The 22,426-nt window shown below is 27.7% G+C and overlaps 2 protein-coding genes across 11 annotated transcripts; both read right to left on the reverse strand.

The window, feature by feature from the left end:
- Nucleotides 1–3,408: 3,408 nt before the first annotated feature.
- LOC124953420 (adenylyl cyclase 78C) lies at nt 3,409–13,260 on the reverse strand. Of its 8 annotated transcripts, none has more exons than XM_047504766.1 (19): nt 13,105–13,260; nt 12,049–12,193; nt 11,457–11,698; nt 10,881–11,038; nt 10,248–10,437; nt 9,431–9,615; nt 9,093–9,291; nt 7,637–7,795; nt 7,310–7,539; nt 7,092–7,228; nt 6,650–6,965; nt 6,404–6,580; nt 6,178–6,275; nt 5,253–6,107; nt 4,783–5,020; nt 4,586–4,712; nt 4,407–4,513; nt 4,048–4,311; nt 3,409–3,822 (listed from the first exon to the last, which is right to left on the reverse strand). In XM_047504766.1, the coding sequence occupies exons 2-19, from the start codon at nt 12,105–12,107 to the stop codon at nt 3,610–3,612; spliced, it is 3,954 nt and encodes a 1,317-aa protein (XP_047360722.1). In that variant the 5' UTR covers nt 12,108–12,193; nt 13,105–13,260; the 3' UTR covers nt 3,409–3,609. The 8 variants fall into 8 exon arrangements, with proteins under 8 accessions (XP_047360722.1, XP_047360724.1, XP_047360725.1 ...); XM_047504768.1 differs by having other exon boundaries at nt 9,093–9,285; nt 13,105–13,259; XM_047504769.1 differs by having other exon boundaries at nt 12,049–12,097; nt 13,105–13,254.
- A 1,938-nt stretch (nt 13,261–15,198) lies between these two features.
- Nucleotides 15,199–22,391, reverse strand: LOC124953326 (tudor domain-containing protein 7-like). Of its 3 annotated transcripts, none has more exons than XM_047504544.1 (17): nt 22,136–22,391; nt 20,997–21,150; nt 20,688–20,887; nt 20,459–20,607; nt 20,205–20,310; nt 19,778–20,125; nt 19,450–19,623; nt 19,019–19,369; nt 18,744–18,911; nt 18,390–18,641; nt 18,044–18,289; nt 17,619–17,969; nt 17,324–17,541; nt 17,051–17,255; nt 16,870–16,988; nt 16,631–16,782; nt 15,199–16,540 (listed from the first exon to the last, which is right to left on the reverse strand). In XM_047504544.1, the coding sequence occupies exons 2-17, from the start codon at nt 21,076–21,078 to the stop codon at nt 16,317–16,319; spliced, it is 3,345 nt and encodes a 1,114-aa protein (XP_047360500.1). In that variant the 5' UTR covers nt 21,079–21,150; nt 22,136–22,391; the 3' UTR covers nt 15,199–16,316. The 3 variants fall into 3 exon arrangements, with proteins under 3 accessions (XP_047360500.1, XP_047360499.1, XP_047360498.1); XM_047504543.1 differs by having other exon boundaries at nt 22,090–22,391; XM_047504542.1 differs by having other exon boundaries at nt 21,643–22,391.
- Nucleotides 22,392–22,426: the final 35 nt, after the last annotated feature.

Raw genomic sequence — 22,426 nt, forward strand, 5'->3', positions numbered from 1 at the left:
TTATTATCCTATATTATAAATGATTAGATAAAAGAAAACAGATAAAAACTGCGTGTGAGAATTGTGTTGTTGGATAATACTAAATAATCTAGATTAATTCATTTATTCGTTTCTATCATTTGATAGCATTGTTTTAGCTTAAAATTATTTATTATCATTATTATGATTATAATTTTTATCACTCGCGATAAATTTCATTTGATTAGCAATATTTTTTGAGTGGTTTTTTTTTTTTTTTTTCTTTTTTTTTTTTTTTTTTAAATATATATAAAAGAGTTTCTCAATTGAAATACACACTTTCAAATGAATATTTTTCTCTAAATTGTATATTGTATATATATTTAGATCATGCGAACTCGAAAAGAAGCCCATTAAAAATTAAAGAAAATTTGTATTTATACATTGAAGAGGCTAAACAATAATCTTTGTTCTTAAAAAATTACTCGATTATTTTGCTTGTTGAATTACTCGAATGTTTTTCTTTCTTTTTTAGCTAGCAACAGCTCGAATTGCATTTAAATTTTGCATAAAACTGCTTCTCTTTATCTTCTATAAAAAAAGAAAAAAAAGAAAAAAAATAGAAAACAATAATAACAAATACGAAATGGTAATCCGATGATTCAAACAGGAATAATATATAACGATTAAACTTTGATACTACTCGGATAAAATTTCTTAAATAATTATATAACGCATATTGTATATAAATTTTTCAATGAATTATTTGAAAAAAAAAAAAAGGTCATACGTATGTGTATATATATATACATGTATGTACATACATACATACATATATATATATATATATATATACATATATGTATATGTATATATATCATTAATAATTTAGAAACTATATAACTTTTGCATGAACATAACAATGATCATCGTCATTTATCATCTCGCATTGTACAGATCATCTAAAAGTCTTGTATTTTGATATCGACAAAGTATCCAAAAAGAATATCGCATTGGTTTTATAAAGCTTGCCATTTAACAACAACAACAATAACAACAACAACAACAAAAATAACAATAACAAACGTATGATTAAAAAATATTTCCAATATGAAGATAGAAAGAAGATGAAGATGAAGAAAGAAAGGAAAAAAAAAAATAACTAAGACAAAAAAAGAAAATAAATTTTTTTACAAAATGATCTTCTTACAAGATCTTCTAGAGAGCTTTGAATTCCATTGTACGTATAAAAGAATTACATAGTTATAAAAGTAAAAAAGAAAAAAAGAAAAAATAAAAGTAAGGAGAATGAAAGAAAAAATGAACACATACAAACAAACAAAAAAAAAAAAGAAGAAGAAGATATTTTCGCTAAACCATGTACAAAAGTTTAAGTTTTACACCGACTTTAACTAACAATGTGAAAACCGACTTGCATATAAAAAATTTATTTTTTCTCAACGAGCAAAAAGATATAAAACGTGAAACGATATTTTCTAATTCATCTCTGTGTAATACAAATAAAACAAACAAAACAAACAAATAAAAAATAAAAATAAATGGAAAAGAGGAAAAAAAGAAGAGAAAAAAAATACCGTATTATATAAAGCAGATATGTAAAAAAAAAGAAAAGAAAAGAAAAGAAAAAGAAAAAAAAAAGTAACTTAAAATTGTATGAAAATACTGCGTTTTGAAGATATGTGAGAGAACAATTCACTGCCAAATTGTGATAAAGAAAGAGATATTCCCACCTAAGAGCAGGAGCGTTTTCTTAACTTCTGATTAGCATTGAAAAATCACAATGATATGTTTCCTCCTAATCTCTATATATATATAGTTACCGTGAATTCTGTGCACCCAAACAGTAGTAGTCAAACTATAAACCTAAACTTAAGAATAGAAAGAGAAAGGAAGAGAGAGAGAGAGAGAGAGAGGGAGAATAATAATAATAATTAACATAAATAAATAAATTAAAAAAAAAAGATATAAGTACATACAACACACAGTTTCGACCAATGCAGTTAGAAATGAAGGAAACTGCTCCCTAATTGATAAGCATGTAGCATTTAAAAAAAATAAAAAAGAAAGAAAAAAAGGAAAGAAAAGAAAAACAAGAAAAGATAATGGATTGATATTTTTAAACAGGCATGTGTTTTACTGTTTAAAAGATAAAAATGAAAATAAGATGAAATGTGCAAAAAAAGAAAGAGAAGTGACATCCGAACCGCTTTTAGCAGCGCCCTTTTAATTGTATGTTTACGTGTACAGTGCCTTTGTATCTTAAACAAAACAAAAACACATATACATACACACACGCGCGGGCACACACACACATACACACAACTTTATAAAGAAAGATAAATTTGACCTTTCGAGATGTCGACGATTGTTTCTTTTTTCCTTTTGGAAATAGTATAAAATTTACTAATATTTACGTATATACTGTATGACGATAAATAAATAAATAATAATGACGATGATTATTATTATTACTATTATTATTATTATTATTAATAATAATAATCAGAAAAAAGTCGATTTCTTGAATGGTCAAATAATATTGCGGGGTCCCTCCTAAGTGTCGTGACGTTCTCTTCTAATTAGAATTTAAATTGTAATATTAAATTAATTAATGCGCTATAGCTCTGTAATTAGATTATTATAACAAAAAAAAAAAAATATTGTGTAAAAGTGTACAGTGGAATCCAGATGATCTCTTAATAACGATGGGAGATCATTTATTGTAGTTAGCCTTGATAATATCATTACGCCTATTATATTATATTTTCATGGATTATTATTATTATTATTATTTCATCATCATCATCATTATTATTATTATTATTATTATTATTATTATTATTATTACATTATTATTATTATTATTTTTATTTCTATTATCATGTTATTATTTAAGGATTGGTTATTATTATTATAATTATTATTATTATTATCATCATCTTCATCATTCATCATTGTCATTACTTTCATCATCATCTTTTTGTCATTATCATCATCATCATCATTATTATTATTATTAACTATTATTATTATTATTATTATTATTATTATTATTCTTATTATTATTATTATTATTTGAATTATTGTGTTTACAAGAACAATGTAATATACATTTATGCAGAATTCGTTTATCTGTACATTCGAAATTGTCAACAACGCCAGCCTTTAATTAAAAAAAAAAAAAAAAAAAAAAATATAAGAATTTTTATTAATTTTACCCGGACAATTAAAAATTTTTTTAAAAATTGATTGATTGATTAAAAGAATAAAAAGTTATGATTTATTTATTGCATGAAATACTTTTTATAGAAATTTTAAGAAATTTTAAGAGAAAGATATAGTTAGGTATAAACAAATATATATACACACATATGTATATATATATATATATTTTTTTTTTTGTTTAAATAATTGTATTTTTATTAGAGAGACAGATATTTTATTATTTATTGGAGAAATAACAACTCGTAACGATCTGAAATATAAATCCAAATCTTCTCGTAGGTACATATTTAAATAAAAGATATAATGCACGATTAAAACTTTAAAGGTAAGTCGTGCTAAATCTTACCCTATGTATATACATACATATATACATAAATACATACATAGTATGATGCGTAAAATTTTTTACGTTCTTCTCAAAGCTCTCATTTGTTTACGACGTGCCTGTACTACACCATAAACAACAGCAGCCAAACTTCGACATGTACTTCTGTGTCTGGTTGTAGTTTCTTGATTCAACGTTCCCTTTCCAAGGACAAAGTATGTTTCCATAGTACCTTTACCTTTTACTTCAATAAATCCACGTTTTTGAGTTTGATATCCTCTCGATTCCAAAAACTTGAAAATAAGATTTATAAATGATTTTGCTTTTAATAAAAAAATTGTTTTGAATTTTTAACAAGCACAGAAGTGATGATGTGTTTTTATTTATCTTTAATAAATAAAAACGGATTATCACTTTTTAATTATTTTAAAACGAATTAATTGCAAAAAAAAATTTTTTTTTGATTACATATCAAAAATTCAATTGAACAAAATTAATATCGTCGTCAATTTAATTACCCTTGCAATTTCTTGAGGAACTTGTATCTTTCCCATAACACCAGTCGAGTCCATACGAGAGGCTTCGTTCACTGTATTGCCCCAAATATCAAATACTGGTTTTCTTGCCCCGATAACACCACCTACCAATGGTCCACAACTGATACCGACTCTGAGATCAAAGTTATTGAAGGAGTGAACGTTTACATCCTCCAAACGAAGTCTCATTGCAACTGCATAATCTACCAATCTACATAAATGCTCCATATCGTCCTTGTTTTTCTCCTAAACAAATTTTATATTATACGTTAATTATCATTGAATTGAGAAATATTTAACAAATCAATAAGGAACAAAAAAAGAAAAAAGAAATCTATTACATTTTGCGTTGGATTCAAACCAGATGCTGCCATGTAAGTTGCACCAACGGTCTTGATTTTTTCGATACAATGAAAACGATTCTCATCGAGAAGTTCATCAAAATCAGCTAAAAAAATATTTTCAAACATATTATCATTGATTTATTTTTTTATGATCTATATAATATTCCAAAACTCACCAATAATTTCATTCAACAAACGTATACATTCCATTCCCTTATTAACATCTTCCGAATAAAATTCTGTAAAGTTTGGTACACTGGCGAACATGACTCCAACTTTGTCACGTGATTGTGAATACAGTTCCTAATAAATGAAAGATATTTTATATGGAATATAGATAATATTTGTCTCAATCAATAGATATATATTTTACCTCTGGAGCACGATCTTGTGTTAAAAAATGATGAGCTACATGATCAGGTAAAATATTCTTAAGTAATTGCATGTTATTATGACGAGACTCTATCATATCACCGAGTTCTCTTTCGGCCTGTTGCTTCCACAGGAAATCTAATCGGGATGTTACTTCTACTAATCGGCCATGATAAGTCACCATAACAAGAAATACTACTAGAAAGACTAACATTTGTGCTGATAATGGTATCGATGTACTGATCAGTAATATGTAACAGAAAAAGAAAAAGAACAATGTAATAATTAACAGCAATTTCACGCATATTTCGGATTAATAAAGAAAATTACTAATTTTGTTCTGGTATTTTTTTTTTCTTCTTTCTTTTTCATATTTCTAAATTCGACAAATTCGTCAGATTAGGCTATTCACCAAATCATACTTCGTCTATTATTTGTTCGATTAAATGATGATATTGTTATAAGACTCACGTTTTGTCTTGATCAGGTCCATCAGAAAATAAATCCTTATATACAACGAGTATCAATACAGCATAAACTAAGACAATGGCCGTGGCCAAAGCCGTTTTAACTAAATAATATAATTTCAAAGCTGAAGCCAAAGCAATGAGACATAGGATCCAAGTGAATACGATATATTCAGGACGAATGCAGCTTGACGACATGTCGATGTCATCCTCATCATCGAAATTTTTATATGGAAGTTTTTGGCTAAGTTCAAGATCATTGGGAATAGACAGGATCTTCCTTACTGTCATATCATCGGCATGCTTACGAGCAAATCTTCTATAATGCCTTCGAAGACCAGGAACGTAATGTTGCTCGTATTTGTAAAACCTAAAGAATTCTTTTCTACTACGGCTTTGGGTTGAACTTGTTCTACCATTAAAGACACTTGTCAGTTTCACTTTGATATTGCTTGTGTCATGTGTTACCGTTCGATTTTCAGCAACTTCTGCAGCTTCGTCTTGAAGTGCTGCTTCTAAAAATGTTAAAATAAATCTGTCAAGGCCAACCGTTGTTGACATCATTGATCCTGGTTGTTCGGTCGTAGCAGTTGTCAATTGTTGTTGTTCGAGTACCAATACTTCTGGATGTTGTCTAGTTTGTATAGGACATGCCGTCACTCCTACTATCGAAGTCAATGCCATTAGACTGATCACGCTGCATATGAAAATTGTACGATGCCGTTTATTATGAACAAGCATAGAAGAAGCGTGTTGAAGGTATAATGGCATCCCTTTGAACTCTTCGGCCATAACTAGTACCGATGATGCCACCAAAATGGCCGTTGTAGTTAGCAGACAGACCAGCAAGATTATACAACTAACATGGACATTCAATTTAATTTTTATTTATGTAAATTAATTAATTATATTAATTGGTTTGAACTTACGTTGGTAAAATAATGGCCTGACAGATAGCGATAAAGAGCCATATTACGAAGCAGCATATCATGTTAGATTTGAACATATCCTCGCGTAATTGACCAAACTGTTCAAATTTCAGTTCCGACCCCACCCCCCCAAAAAAAAGGAAGAAGAAGAAACAAAATACAAAAATTTTTTATATCATGTTTAGAGAAATATATTTAGAAAAAAATAATTGTCAATAAAATTAACCTTTGTTTCAAGACTCTCGTCGTTGTAACGCAAGGTCCAAGCATTTATATTGGCAGATCTCATACGTTTGTTACTTGCAGTTTCTTTTTCAGTAGCAGCCTTGGTACTCTTAACAACACCATTCTCATCTTCCAAATACTCTGATTCTAAATTACTGATAGACGTAGCATTGTTCAACTAAAATAATATAATAAAATTTTAATTGTACGATAAATAGATTATATTAATAAAAATAAAAATACAAACATTTTCAAATGGTATTTCAGGTGTCCAATCAACTACAGTGTCCTCGTCCTGTGAAGTATTTGGATTACTACTGTTACTCGACAATGGATTGCCAAGTTTGAAACTTCTCTTCCCTTTATTATGTCCATCCTCTTCATTCCAAACTTTAGGACGCGAGGAATACCTTCTCCTCGATTTCTGAGGTTCTACTTGTTTAATTAAATACGTTTCAACGTTCCTATCCTTCAAATAATTGTCCCTCTCTACGCCATTACCTGGCTCAACTTCATAAACATCGTCTAAACACTTCAACGTGTCTACTGATATATGTACTCTCCTGATTAAAAAAAAGAAAAGAAAAAGAAAGAAAGAGGAACAAAAGAAAAAGAAATAAATAAACGAGGATATCATAAAACAAGAAAAAAAAAAAAAAGAAAATTATTTTTTAATTTGTCATAATTACCCTGGTATACCGCCACTTTCAAGATGATTAGCTAAAGTGACGTCATAAGACCAGACATCAAACTGCCACTTTCTAAGTCCTAAAACTCCGCATAATACCGAACCGCTATGAATACCTATTCTCATGTTTAGATCCACCTGTTAAAAATAGAATATATCATTGTCACTAGATGACAATGAATAAACAAATATTGATTTATAAATAACAATAGCAAATACCTTAGTCGTATATCGTATATCACGAATAGCTTTGATCATATGCAATCCCATTTCCACACAACAATGAGCATGATCGCTTCTGGCTGTTGGTAATCCGGACACGCAATAATAACAATCTCCAAGTAGTTTTATGCGAAGACAATGATTCTCCGAGGAGAGTTTATCAAAACGAGCGAAGAGATCATTCAATACTTTGACCAATTCTTGAGCACTACATTGACTAGCCAATGCTGCATATAAAAAAGAGAAAAAGAAAGGAAAAAGAAAAAAAGAATTAATTAAAAATTATCTTCCAATGTAATTTAATGATCATTATGAACGACGTACCGGTAAATCCTTTGATATCAGCAAAGAGAATGCTAACATTTTCATAACGATGAATATAAATTCTATGAAATTGATTTGGCGTGAAGGATATTGTACCTCCCCTAGCTGTTTCACGAGCAATATCACTTATCATTTCTTTCGCCACAAAATCTGGCAAAACTGAAAATCAATAAAAATAATAATAATAATAATAATAATAATAATAATAATAATAATAATAATAATAATAATAATAATGTTATTCGACCTTTTTAATATTTATTAAAATTGATATCTTATAATTGAATCGATGCATATAACACATAGGCGTGCATATGCGCATGTGGTTATTGAATAAAAATGAAAATGAAAAAATTATTAATCCATACAATTCGGATGAATATAGAAAAAATAATTAAACATATCGATCGTCGAGAAAAAATTTTGAAAAATTTTCAAAAACTTTAAGAATGACGTAAGACGAGAACACAAGACAGATCTTTTTGATATTATCTCGTGATGACTCGGGATCACTTTTATAATCGTAGGACATATAATTGTACTATTTTCGTTTCCTTTGTTTTCTTTTTTCCTTCTATCCTTCTTTTTTTTTTGCTTTTTTTTTTTTTTTCTTTTTTTTTTGTAACAATGAAGTAAAAGGATGAACATGAAGTAATCGACGACGTATTGACGTATATTAACAAGACGATGCTTGTGAACGTCAGGATAATCTATCGAGCAATCGACCGAAAGTGTCTAGTGACCCTTTTAAACGCTCGACTGAACATTAAGTTACACGCACTACCGAGCTCCGCGGTCGCCTCATCATTTCTATATATTGTATTACATATATACATGTATATTATTACATGCATATATATATATATATATATATATATATACATATATATGTGTGTGCATATATGTATATCATATATATATATATATACATGTGTATATCGCTATGTATTATTTATATCCCTTTATGTGTACGTAACATTAAAAAGAAATAATATATAACACATCGTTGAAACCGGTCACGAGAATAACACATGCATGAAACTTATGCAATTATTAAAGTGTATAAAATTATCTCCCATCCGTTATTATAACATTATTTATTTTCTATATCTATGTTATATATTTACTTAAATTTTGATAATATTCAATTTTTCAGAATTTCTTTTTTTTCTTTTCTTTTTTCTTTCTTTTCTTTTCTTCTTTTTTTTGTTTCTTTTTTTTTTTTTCTTTTTTTTTTTTCGTTAATATCTCGACAATTTTTGCATTCTCAATTATGAACGTAAAACGCGATAAAACTTGTTATTACTTTTTACCGTGTAATAATCAGTATCGATAATATTTTAAGATACATACATACATACACATGTCAATAATGTTTATCTATGATAAATTACGAGAAGAAAAAAATTCATTATCAATATTAATTATACCCCCACCCCCCGAAATCCTCTCTCACCGGAAAGTAATAATTTTTCCTGTCTGTTATTTTCATTTTGAGTTCGCTGTCTGGTTTCCATCGAACGATGAGTTTCTAAGAACGCTTGCCTTTGACCTCTGTCAGTCAAATACTTCGTATACATTCCTGCGAGATTGACAGCAAGATATAGGAGGACATTGGTCGTTAACATACGTACAATACACGTTACATCCTGTAACTATATATATATATATATATATATATATATATATATATATATATATATATATATATATATATTAATTGAATAATATTAAGATAGATTTTCTTTAATGTATAATCGTAGAAAATAATTAATTATTATAATATTCCCTTACGTATGTGGTATCGTGTAATAAACTGATACCAGCCATTGCCATGTGCGTAAAGGCTGTACCATAACCAGCAAGGACGCACCATCTCAAAGGAAGAGGTAACATAGCGTATGGTGCATAAACTACGAATAAGATGTACCACATCAAACGTTGTTGAGACGAGAAGTTCAGTCCAGCTCCAATGAAACCTGTAGAAAGAGAGAGAGAGAGAGAGAGAAAGAAAGAAAAAGAGAAAAGATTAGATCTCGAAGTGCTCCAATTAAACATTTTCTTTTTTATTTTATTTTAAAGAAATAGATAAAAACGTAAAAGTGTCAATCAATGATGATGATGATGATGATGATGAATGATGATGATGTATGAGAAAGAGAGAGAGAGAGAGAGAGAGAGAGAGAGAGACGCGAAAATACAGAGTTTGGTCGCTTTAATACCTTATTTCCACGGTCGAACGAACATTCATTCGATTCGCTAAACTGACTCGATACATCGAGTCATTGGAGCAAAACTTGCCACGGCGAACAAAAATATTGAATCAATCGATATCGGGGATGATGATATTATAGAGCTACTCTTTACAGATCCGCTCTCTGATGTATACGTTAGAACTGAAAATATATATATAAAGAGAGAGAAAGAGAGAGAGAGAGAGAGAGAGAGAGAGATGTCCAATAAATAAGTAAATAAATAAATAAATAAAAACAGGGTATGAATATATTCAGATAAAAATTACAAGAATAGTACGAAAAGGAATAAAACAATTGAAACAAATGAAATAGAATAAAATAAAATAAACAAACAAACTTAATAGTAATAAATTAACCTTGTGAATTGATCAATAACCAGGTAAATATCGAGGCCCAGTATAAATAATTGTTTGAAAAACATCTCCACCATCCTAGAACGCAGACCATAAGATTAGCTGCTATGCAACATGATGCCCATGATAACGATTCGATGAGACCACCGCTGTTCTTCTCTCTTCTCCATAACCAGATAGAAACTAAAGCGATCTGTATATAAAAAAATCATCTTATGGTATGCGTTTTAATTAGAAATTTCATTGATCTTAACAATACGTGGATAATCCGAAAATTATATATCGGAATAATTATCGAAATGTTATGAATTTATTTATGAATTTATTTATATATTAATGCTTTGTAACTTATACGACAACGTATGAATTATCGAACTGAATAATTTGCATATTATTAACGTTTCAATTATTTCATATGTCCGAATGTTGATAACATTATGAATTTAATTGATTGTGAAAAAAAAAAAAAAGAAATAGATTCTTTAAAGATTCTTTTTTTTTTAATGATCCGACGTGCGCGTATTAATTATAAATTTCATTTACAAATTATAAATTTCGTCAGGCGTACGTATATATAATTTTCGGTCGATCTTTCATTTATAAAATCGAAGTTATGTATTTATATTGATTTTTCACCTTTAATCCAAGATCGACGATATTTAGCATTATTAATGCTTTTTGTCGTTGTCGATTCGAATAATGAAGATACGAGGTTTCCAATTGCTTGCTGTGAAAATTGTTGGTCAATGAGGGACAGAATATTCCCTTGTAGAGAACCCCTTTCTTGAAGACATCTAAAAATATCAATCTTTTTATGTCTCCTTATATGGAACGTTGTAATATATTGGAGTGTAATCTAACGTTTTATACAAAAGTCGTCGCTCTTATTGCCGTTTAGATAATATTATTACATGAGAAGAATATTTAATGTAATATTTTATGAAATATATGTAGATGAATGATATTTCATAAATATATGAAATATATTTCATACGTACAATGAAATATATTTCATAAATTATTATAAAAAAAAAAAAAAAAATTATATATATATATATATATATACATGATTAGATAGATTATTATTGTTTTGAATAATATCATTATATTTTATTATATTATTATCAATTAGTATGAAATAAAAATGTATAAACGTTTGGGTGGAGGAGTTAATGATCTTTCTTTCTTTCTTTTTTTTTTTTATTGATCTACCTCGATGAATTTGAGCTTCATCCTCAGGCACAGCAGCAGCTTCAGCCAAAAGAGCTTCGGGATCCGTAGAGATTTGAATTTCATCGTTGGTTATTTCGTCGTCGTTAGTATCGTCACCTAATTCCGGGTCGTTATCCAGTTTAGGATTCTCCCAAGCAGCCAGACCTTCTCTTCCTAATCTTTCCGAAGTCAATTTCTTCACTGCCTTGATCCATAGCTGTTTTCTCGGTGAAATGGCCAGTCTGTTATAAGACGAAGAGAATAGTACCAAGAAAATTTTATTAACGAAATACGTCGTATATAAACGATACGCCAAATACATATATATATATATATATATAAATGATAGAAATTCAATTCGATTAAAATTAATTAATAATGTAGAAAAAAGAAAAAGAAAAAGAAAAAAAAAGGAAAAAGAAAAATCATATATAAATATGTAATATCATTATCATTCTTATCATTTTATTCCATAATTTGATCCATCCTAATTATTAGATATTATCTTCTTTCTTTTATCTATCTTTTCTTTATTTTCTTTTTTTTTTTTCTTTTCCTAATAAGATTAATAGAAATAAGAGATTGAACTTACTCGTTGATGCCGGTGACATCGCTGTCCAGCATCATGGTCCAAGTTTGTTCTGTAATCATTATCCCACCGATGATCCGCGAGACAAGTAATCGCTCACGTTGTAAGTGTGTTAGTATCCGGCATTGTCAGGCAAGTTAGGCCAAAACTGAATATGAGAGAAGGAAATGGTGTCGTAAAACCGATGATATGAAATGAGAGAGAGAGAGAGAGAGAGAGAGAGAGAAAGAGAGAAAAAAAGAAAAAAAAAAGAAAGAATAAGAAAGAGAGAGAAAGAGAGAGAGAGAGAGAGAGAGAGAGAGAGAGAGAGAGAGAGAGAGAAAGAGAGAGAGAGAGAGAGAGAGAGAGAGAGAGAGGAAAAAATAATAGAAAACAGACACAATTTAAAAAATAACATGCAAGGCGATTGCGAAGTGATCTTTCGAACGTGTATATGTTTGTGTGAGTGTACGCGATGTGAACATGAAGGAACGCACGCAGAAAGAGATTATAAAATAAATAAATAAATAAATAAATAAAAAATCAATTAATTAAAAAAACTAAAAAAAAAAAAAAACCATCGTAGATCTACGTCGTCGTCATCGTTGCAAACTTAACTTATTTCAACGATTATATATATATATATATATTTGTTGTTTGTATCCATTCCAATATATATATATATATATATATATATACATTTTATTCGAATAAAAATAGACACACCGATGTACTCCAATGCGTCGAAGATATGCGGAAAATATCGTTTGCAAAAAAAAAAAGAAAAAAAAGAAAAAAGAAACGTTCAAAAAATTCAAATACACTTGAAAATACGTTGAACTGCGCGCGAGCAATTGAACGTTTCGTACGTGCGGAAAAAAAGGGAGAACAGTGACGGAGATAAATATTTATAAGCGCAAAAGAAAAGAAAAAAAAGCAATTTTATTAAAAAAAAAAAAAAAAAAAAAGAAAGGAAAATAAATATATATATATTTATATATATATATATATATATATATACATATATATATATATATATATCATTAGATTAACGCGAGATAACAAAATAAAATTACCTACGTGCTAATCGACGCCGATTATTACCGGTAGCGTACGATCGACGGAATAGACTGACTCTTTTCGTTGGCACCAAACTTAATCGTCATTGGAGCGGCCAGCTTACCCTGTCTGCGAAAAGTCGAACTCTCAAACTCGCGCGCGCAAAAATGACCGAGACAGAGAGAGAAAGATATATATATATATATAACTCGTGTAAGTGCGACAAAGACCGAAGACTTCCGAACGAGGTACGAAAATACGCGCGCGCGCGCTCGCACCCTTGTCACAACTCGAAGTTTCCTGAGTCGTCGTTCAAATTATAAACGATAATGATGTCGCTAATTGATTTTTATATCAAGCTAAAAGCTTTAACTTATTGTTCGACGAGATATCATCGTGACGTTGTACGGCACAACTCTCTTTCCTGATACTCTTTATTTAACAAATTTTTCTTCTTCTTTACATCACGTCGATTTTACGCGTTTCTTCAGATATTCAAAGATGGCTCCCGTTGTTCATACGGGAATTCCGTTTATTCAAATAATAGAATTTAATTGGTCCGACTTACGTAGTCGTCAAATCGCGGAATATTTGAAATTGTCGATAATGAAATGGTATAATAATTTATTAATATTAATTGTTATTGTTAAGTAAACGTTTGACATATCAAATTTGTAATGTTTTTATGAATGCATTAAGTAATATCTATATGAATGGTAAAGTAAATTTACGTATAATTTAGTTTTCGATTTTATTTTTCAAATAAAACATTCATTTTACTCGGACTTACGTAGTAATTATTTCAGCGGGATATTTGAATTCATTTTATTTCCAAACGATCTTATCATATATTTATATATACTTTAATAATTTATATTTTCATAAAATTAAAATTGTAAAAAATTATATTCTCATTTATATAATAATAATCTATAATTTTTTATTGAATATAAATTATAAACGAAAAATAAAAATTAATAATAATAATATTATTATTATTACTATTTCAAATAACAATCTTAAATAAAAATTTAACAAAAAAGGATTTCTACAAATAAATATAAGAAAAGAATATCTCTTTTTTTTTATTTATATAATCACTTTCCTTTTATTGGCACTTTTTATAGAGTTATCAAAAATAATATATTACCATAACACAACACGATAAGCTATATTATATATTATTAATATAACAAAATAAAAATATATTCTTTTTTTTTTATGAAAAGCTATGTCATGTCCAATACTAGATATATTTACTTTTGACATTAGTTATAACTAACTTAGATATAACTAATATATACGCAGGGAAGAAGGATCATCATATTGTGTTATAATCTAGTCTAATAGAAAATACTGAACAATAAAAGTCGACTTTTTTTCTTTTGTTATCATATTACTACGAATAAAAATTTAAGTAATATATCTATTATTAATAATAATTAATAATAATTTAATTATTATATAGTAATAATTATTATTAACCACGCAATCGTATAATTATTCATATAATTACTCATTATTATTATAATTATTATTGATAATATATATCTATATATATATATATATATACATATACATATATATATATACATATATATATATATATATATATATACACACATACACGTATGTCTCATACTTTTTTATCTTATAAATTACATACTTGTAAATCTGTCAAATTGCAATCCTAAAATTTACAAATATGTTCATAATAATATTATTTGGCACGTTAGAGGCCAATATCTTTCTCTTTCAAATCATAATAAATTTACACAATACGTATATGAAAACACACACAAAAATTAGATTTTGCAATGAATATAACAGCACCAAAATATTGATAAAACTATAACAAGAAAGTTATTAAAGTAACTAACAAAAATACACCTAGTGTATTTCTACATATAAATCTACATTCACATAGAAATCTTTAATTTTAACCAAAAGATATGAAATATTTAGATAATTTTCAATTTAGTTTTACTCAGCTAAGCCATTAAAAAAAAATGTTTCAGACAAAAACTTATGTTATCTTAAACGATATAATACAAGCCGAATGATATTTTACATATTTTTTTGTTTTCTATCCCTCTTATTTTTCTTTTTTTCTAATTCATATCACAACCAATCTCGTTTTAAAATATTGGAATAATTACCCTGAAACATTTTTTTTATCGATAACATTTAATTTCATATATATTAGTTAAAGCAACAAAAAAGAAAAAAAAACAAGAAACAAAATGGAATGCTTACAATCAAATTATTACATCTATAGTCCTCTACAGACCACAGCCAAAAATTTCTTTATAATATATAGTTTTACTACGAGTTGATGAAACTACGTTATTTAAATTCTTCTCTCTCTCTGTCTCTTTCTCTGCATTTTCTATAAAAGCTATAGTTGATTGAAAAAAATCTTTCAAATTCATAGTACACATAATTTCTTAAGAAAATCATAAAACTATTTAAGAATAGTTCAAACGCTATTTATGTTGAACTTATATATAAATAAATATATATATATATATATATATATATATATATTTTTTTTTTTATATATATATATATATTAATAATGATTATTTAATTATTATTAATAATATATATATAATATATATTATCATAGTCATAATAATATATGAAAAAAAGTCTCTATTGTTATAGATTCAAGGAACATATAAATAAAGCACATATACCAGATATATATTGCTGTCTCCCTCTTTTCCTTTCTTTCTTTCTCTCTCTCCCTCTCCCTTCCTCTCCCTCCTTCTCCCTCTATCTCTCTCTTTCTCTCTTTCTCTGTAATAGAGATATCAAGAAATTTGATGTAATATATTAAAGATAAGAGAAAAGATGATGTTTTAAATATATAAAAGAGGAAAAAAAAAGAAAACAAAATTATAAAAATTAAATCTTTCGTGAACACAACCTTGTAAAATACTTCCTTAGAGACATGCACTCTATTTTTTTTGATTAAGATTACAATTATCTCTTTTTTAACAAAAGTCTTGTCTTTTCTTTTCTTTTCTTTTTCTTTTTTCTTTTTCTCTTCTTTTTTTAGACTTTTTTCTTCTATTTCTTTTTTTTTTTATCATTTTTTATTTTTATTTATTTTTTTTTTTTTTTTTTTTTTTTATTTTCTTGTTTTTATCTTTTTACTTTTATTTCAATATGGAAATGTATATTAACTTTTGGTACTACTATTTTGAATTACTATTATTACAATCAAATCAGTCTGTATATACTGCACGACCTTCCTCTACTAAAAGCTGATCGATATAAATGTCTTCCGATGTCTCTACATCTATCAATTTTAGACCAAGTATAGTTTCAGCAGGATTAACATCATCGTGAGTTGATTCAACAACTATTGATACAAAATTCTTTTCTAATACCAATCGCTGAAATCTTAGGCAATCTTCAACTGACCAATCCATGTTAATAGGCCTTATTCCTATTAATTTATATTATTTTTATATTTATTTATATATATATATATTATATAAATACGACGTAATATTTTATATTTATGTAAATTACTCACCAACTAGCTTGGCCTTTATTGCTTGATATGGTAATTCTAAAAATTGACTTTTTAAAGGTTGTAACTTGTCTAACGATAGAATAGATACATCACCAAAATCACAGAAATATACGGTGACCATATTTTCATTGATAATATTCAAAGCGGACACTCTACAAGATATGATTTCAATGATAAAAAAATATTCAAAATATTTATTATATATATGTATATATAAAAAATAGTTATTATATATTTACCTATACCAATGCTCATCTATATGTTTCGCTGCATAAAGATTTCCTTCTCTAATCGATGCAACGGTTGGATATGATCCATGATAATTTAAACAAACTTCTTGCAATTCGATCATCATCGCCTATATACATATTTAAATAACATATATAATAATGCAAAATTATATGAGATTATTTATGATACCTCTAAAGATCGTTTGTCGTCTAATGGTTGAACAGTAAAATTTCCAGGATTGGCTGCCATTGTAACGTGTACATCAAAAAATTCGCCAAGTCCTGTGATCTTCGGAGGTTTTAACGTTTTTATAACATCGTCTTCTTCGTTCGTTATTGCTCGTGACGTAATGCGTTTTCTTGATTTTACATTATTATTGCCGTCGCCAATAGTTCTATAATAACGTTATAATAAAAATAATAAATAATAAATCTTTACAGATTTTATATTTATCTAATATACCTTTCATGTTCTTCAAATGCTAAAGTAGTATTGATAGAAGCAAGAACATTGTCGGGTTGAACACGTTTAAACAATTCTACTAATGGTGTGCCAACGGTTGAATGTGCGATCACCTTCATAAGAATTGGTTCACCCTGTGGAACAAGTTTTCTTAGCCGAGAAACCATCTTCTCATTACACATTGATTTTTCAATATTGTGAAGATGTACTTTCATAGCCTAAAATATTAATTAAATTAAGATAATTATATATGAATCTATATGATATTCAAAAGAAAAAAGAAAAAAGATTTTACCTGTGCAGGATATTTCGTTAATAAATCAGAAAGTTTTTCCAAATGCAATAAATTGGCTTTACTCGCAATGACTGCATTTCCAAAATCAATTAAGAACACCTTCACTTGACCATTTGGATAAATATTCATCACTTCTCCTCTATACCAATTTCCATCCACAGATACAAAATATTTTTTCATTCTGTCGACAACAGTAACTATACTGTATTTCAAAATATCCGCGGTTAAACCAGTTTGTGTCAAACGATTTATCAAACGAATTAGGTATTTCATTCCTTCTGTTTGTATCTGAATGTAAACATCACCATTCTTTTCTACGTGTGAGACAAAAACTTCTGTTACTTGTCCTGCCTAAAATTCAATGTAAAATTGTAAATATTAAAAGTAAACTTAAGAGAATGATGAAGTAATAATTATGTACTCACAACGTTCATTTGTGGTAAAGCTATAATATTCTGCAATATTTGCTTATATAGAATTTTATTTAAATTAATATCATCTGGACCACTTGTATCATAAAATTCAACAGTAGCATATGGACCATCTTTATCGAAGCCCTGATTAAGCACTTCGACATAAAAAGCTTGGCCAAGTAATAAATTTTCAATATGAGCCAAAACAGTCTCGCAATCTCTAAAATCTTCCAAACCAGCTAAACACATACGCATCGCCTGAAGAAATTAGATTTTTTTTTTAATAATGTATACAACAGTTTTAATGATGTATATGATGATACGCCTCTTATATATCTATTATGTATTGGAATATTACTTGTGCAGATAGGCTGCAAAATTTTTTATCCAGTATATGTAAATCATTTAAGGAACGTTGATCTTCATCGCCATGATCAATGAATAACACAGTAACCATTCCAGTAACACTGTCAAATTCTTCACAGCGAACTCTATGCCAACAATCATCTTCAAATATCGCGTAATAATCTCCTATCTCGACGGATTTTACAGATGGTTGGCTTCGACCATAACATTCCATCATCTCAGCTATCATAATATCAAATTTGTCCTGAATATCAAATAAAATTAATATTTATTAAATCTGCAAATTATTTGTAAAAAAAAAAAAAAAAAAAATATTATTTCTCATAAAATGTTTATTATCTCTTACACTATAATCAGGACCAGCGAGTCGAACCCAAACATCGACTGTACTTATCACACAACAAACATATACGATCCAATACTGATCTTCTGGCAATTGCAATTGTCCTGGTATTGTTGGTCCTATTGGATTCAATAATATTTTATCTGATTTTGGTGAAATTGGATCACGTACCTAATGTAAAAATACAAATATTCTCTGTATATATTCTTTAGAAGTTAGATTATAAATATAATGAAAAACACTTTACCATAATTTTTCAATAAATTTATACATTTTACCTTTTCTTTTGTAATCTCAGAACGTTGTAGAATAATTGAATTATCAGCACCTTTTTCTAATATAATTTCAGAACATTTTTTTATGACGTCAAACCAATCTCCAGGCAAACACTCTCCATATCTTTGTTTGTAATATAAAGGTATTTGATCCTTGAAAACTCCATTCATGTGAGTATTTACAATTGCCACTATACGTTTTTGTATTAATTCTTTATTGGTAGTTTCAGTGATATTAGGTAATGAACCAAATTTATCAATAAGATCCTTTAATGCTATTTCAGCTGCTAATCGTTGAGCTTCATCTTCGGAACTTACATCATAGGGATAATTGCTATATCCATGTGGTCCAATCTATATGTTAATATATATATGAAATCTATATATATATATATATATAAAATTTATATTTTAATAATTAGGATATAATGTACCTTAACATGAGCATATATACTCATTACTGTTGAGGTTCTAGTAGTTGCTGGTAATATCCTGTATATAGGTTCAGGTAAACTAAGATTTTTTGCACAGATTTTCAATTGATGTCTCGGATCTTCTAAGGATACTGTTGATTTCAAAATTGTCTTCTTCTGATTATTTTCTTGCACCTAGAAAGAAAAAACATTTACAATTTTTTTTACAATTTCTGAAAAGATTTATATATATATGTATATATATATATATACATATATATATAAATCTATATATATATATATAAATCTATATATATATATATATATATAAATCTATATATGTATGAACCTTTAATGATTGTGCAGTAGCAAATGAAATTGGTTTGTTTCCTATTAATTGTGCAGGAGATAACGGTGATAACACTTCAGAATGTTGAAACGTTGATACATTATTACTTATGAGCGAATGGGATGGAACATCTGAATTAATTTTAAGTCTTCCACTTATATTTGAAGATGATTGTTCATTACTACAAGCTTCTGAATATTTCTGTAGTGTGTTTGGTTTTGATGTTATCACAGGTGTTGCAGATTTTTCAGCATTGTCATTGCTTTTAAAAAATGTATTATTATTATGTTTATTAACATTTTCGTTCATTATCGTTTGAATAGCATTTGATTTTCTATCCTTTAGTCTCTAAAAATATAAATGGTTCATTATAATGAATTTTCTTCAAGAAAAACATTATTATTGACTATGCATTAAAAATGTTTACTTTGCTAGGAAAAGTAGGTGCTCCCGACACCGGTTGTATATATCTAGGTCTTCCTAAAGAAGATGGCGGTATATATCCTGTTGGAACTTGCATGAGAGGTACAATCCTGAATACATTGTAAAATATAAAAGAGTTATATCTATTTCTAAAAATAAAACTTATAATATTTATTTTATTCTAATATTAAAAAATATTATATTTAGGATCATAAAATGGTAAAACAAAAGTATAATATTCTTTTTTCAAATATATACTTTTCTTGTTTTTGATTAGTGTTGTTTTTCATAGAATTTTTAGTCTGCATAGAGGAATTTGCATTAACATTTTTCCCAGGGAAAACAACTTTCTTCGTTGAATATGGCATTCGACATGGCGTTGAATTGTGATAGAAACCTTTTCGGAACTAAATAATATATAAAAAACCTTAAAATATCATATGAATATTTGTAAATTTGTCAAACATGAATCATAGATAAAAGTAACCTCTTTCTTATTCCCACTCTTTTGTTGTGATATTAATTTGGAAAGATGAAAAGACTTCTCATTAGGTAGAGCTTCTACATATGTTTGTCCACCTTTATTAGTAATTTTAATTCCAGATATTGATTTTAAGAAAGCCTCTAGAGATTGATATCCAAGCCTACGATATGGTATATTTTCACCAATAATTGTTCTAAAATCTCCTAAAATAAACATATTTGTTAGTATTCATACAACAAAATAATTATATTATCAAGCAGATAATACATTTTCAAAAGTTTTATGTATCATATTAATAATTCTTTAACTTACGGTCTACTTCATTTATGTGTACCCCTCCTTTTGAAGATAATAATGCTGCTCGCAAGTTTCCTATGACCTTATCTCGATCCATTTTTGATGCTTCATATATTGAAAATATAAACCACAAGAACAGTCGAGTTTATAACTTTTATAAACTATAAACCTGTGAAATATATTTTACCTATTTATATTTCTAATATATCAAAAATAATTCATACAATGAAATGAAATAAAATGAAATATATTACAAGTAACATTTTGCAATTAATCATTAAGATCATATAAAACGTTCCTTTTACATTTAATGTTCTTATACACAATGATATTAACATTAATTCCTTAATATGCATGTAATATATGGAGATGTTGTATATTACTTATAAATGTACGCCCTTCTTACTAAACGAAGAAAATATTAAAAAAGATTCATGAATAATAAAACATAATTATTATCTAGAAAAAATTCTTTTACATAATGTATATGTGTCATTAACCGACCATACGTTTCGAATCACTTAAAGAAATACATATAATTTATACAAAATATGTAATAATTAATGATCATTAATTGAGATGAGACAAAATATATAGTTGATATAATGAAATTTCATAGAAAATGATTATAATATAAAAAAATAAATAAATGAATACATTCCTTTCATATTCGAGGCCGCATATTTGTCTCGCACCTTTGACGATCTGTACCGAACTCTTAAATAGGCTACGTACAAATTAAAGCGTGACGTAGAAAATATTTCCAACGAAGTACGTGAGAAGAGAAATCAATTTCTTTCGATTAGTATAGATGTAAAAGAAAGAACAAATCTCTTAGGGAAATTATTCGTAACTATTGAATTTTTAATGAATAGTTCGATAAATTAACCTATATTATTCGCGATAATTGCAGTAATTTCTTCAAAACGATTTCAACCAATCGTGCTTGAACTACTTAAGTAATTATGTGTATTGTATATATACATGTGTGTATATATATATATACATATATATATATATATATATATGTATATACATATGTGTACGCTTACTTATCTACTTTAATATCTAATTCGTCATATATTTATCATACAAAATTAATACTGACCGGGTTTAATTCAATTTTCACGATAATTGCGTTAACAATTACTTACAAAAATCTATAAAACTCTAACACTCCCGGCGTTCTACAATAGACTAATCCACGACTACGTACTTGACATTTCTCCTTCACGTTTCACTGTTTATATCGTACACAGTCGAAAATCACATTCAGGCTGCGTCACACTTTCACGGATGAAAAAATTAACCTATCATGCGTCAAGTGTAGAGTACCACGTGATCGCTTGACCAATTACAATTCAGACTTCTTTTGCGATCACAATTACTCGTAACCCGCGTATTTCAAAACAATTTCAAAACAAAAATTATCGCAGACATTTTGT

The sequence above is a fragment of the Vespa velutina genome, chromosome 12, assembly GCF_912470025.1.
Source record: "Vespa velutina chromosome 12, iVesVel2.1, whole genome shotgun sequence".
Classification (NCBI taxonomy): domain Eukaryota; kingdom Metazoa; phylum Arthropoda; class Insecta; order Hymenoptera; family Vespidae; genus Vespa; species Vespa velutina.

Bases quoted from the DNA above. Each gene is read 5' to 3' on its own strand.
- LOC124953420 (XM_047504766.1), bottom strand. From the start codon at position 12,107: ATGATTACAGAACAAACTTGGACCATGATGCTGGACAGCGATGTCACC. The intron at 11,699-12,048 runs GTAAGTTCAATC...GTCTTATAACAG, and splicing joins GATGTCACCGGCATCAACGA to ACTGGCCATTTCACCGAGAA. The intron at 7,796-9,092 runs GTGAGAGAGGAT...ATTGATTTTCAG, and splicing joins GGAAAAATTATTACTTTCCG to TTTTGCCAGATTTTGTGGCG.
- LOC124953326 (XM_047504544.1), bottom strand. From the start codon at position 21,078: ATGGATCGAGATAAGGTCATAGGAAACTTGCGAGCAGCATTATTATCT. The intron at 19,624-19,777 runs GTTCATACATAT...TTTTCTTTCTAG, and splicing joins CTACTGCACAATCATTAAAG to GTGCAAGAAAATAATCAGAA. The intron at 16,541-16,630 runs GTGAGTAATTTA...ATAAATTAATAG, and splicing joins AATAAAGGCCAAGCTAGTTG to GAATAAGGCCTATTAACATG.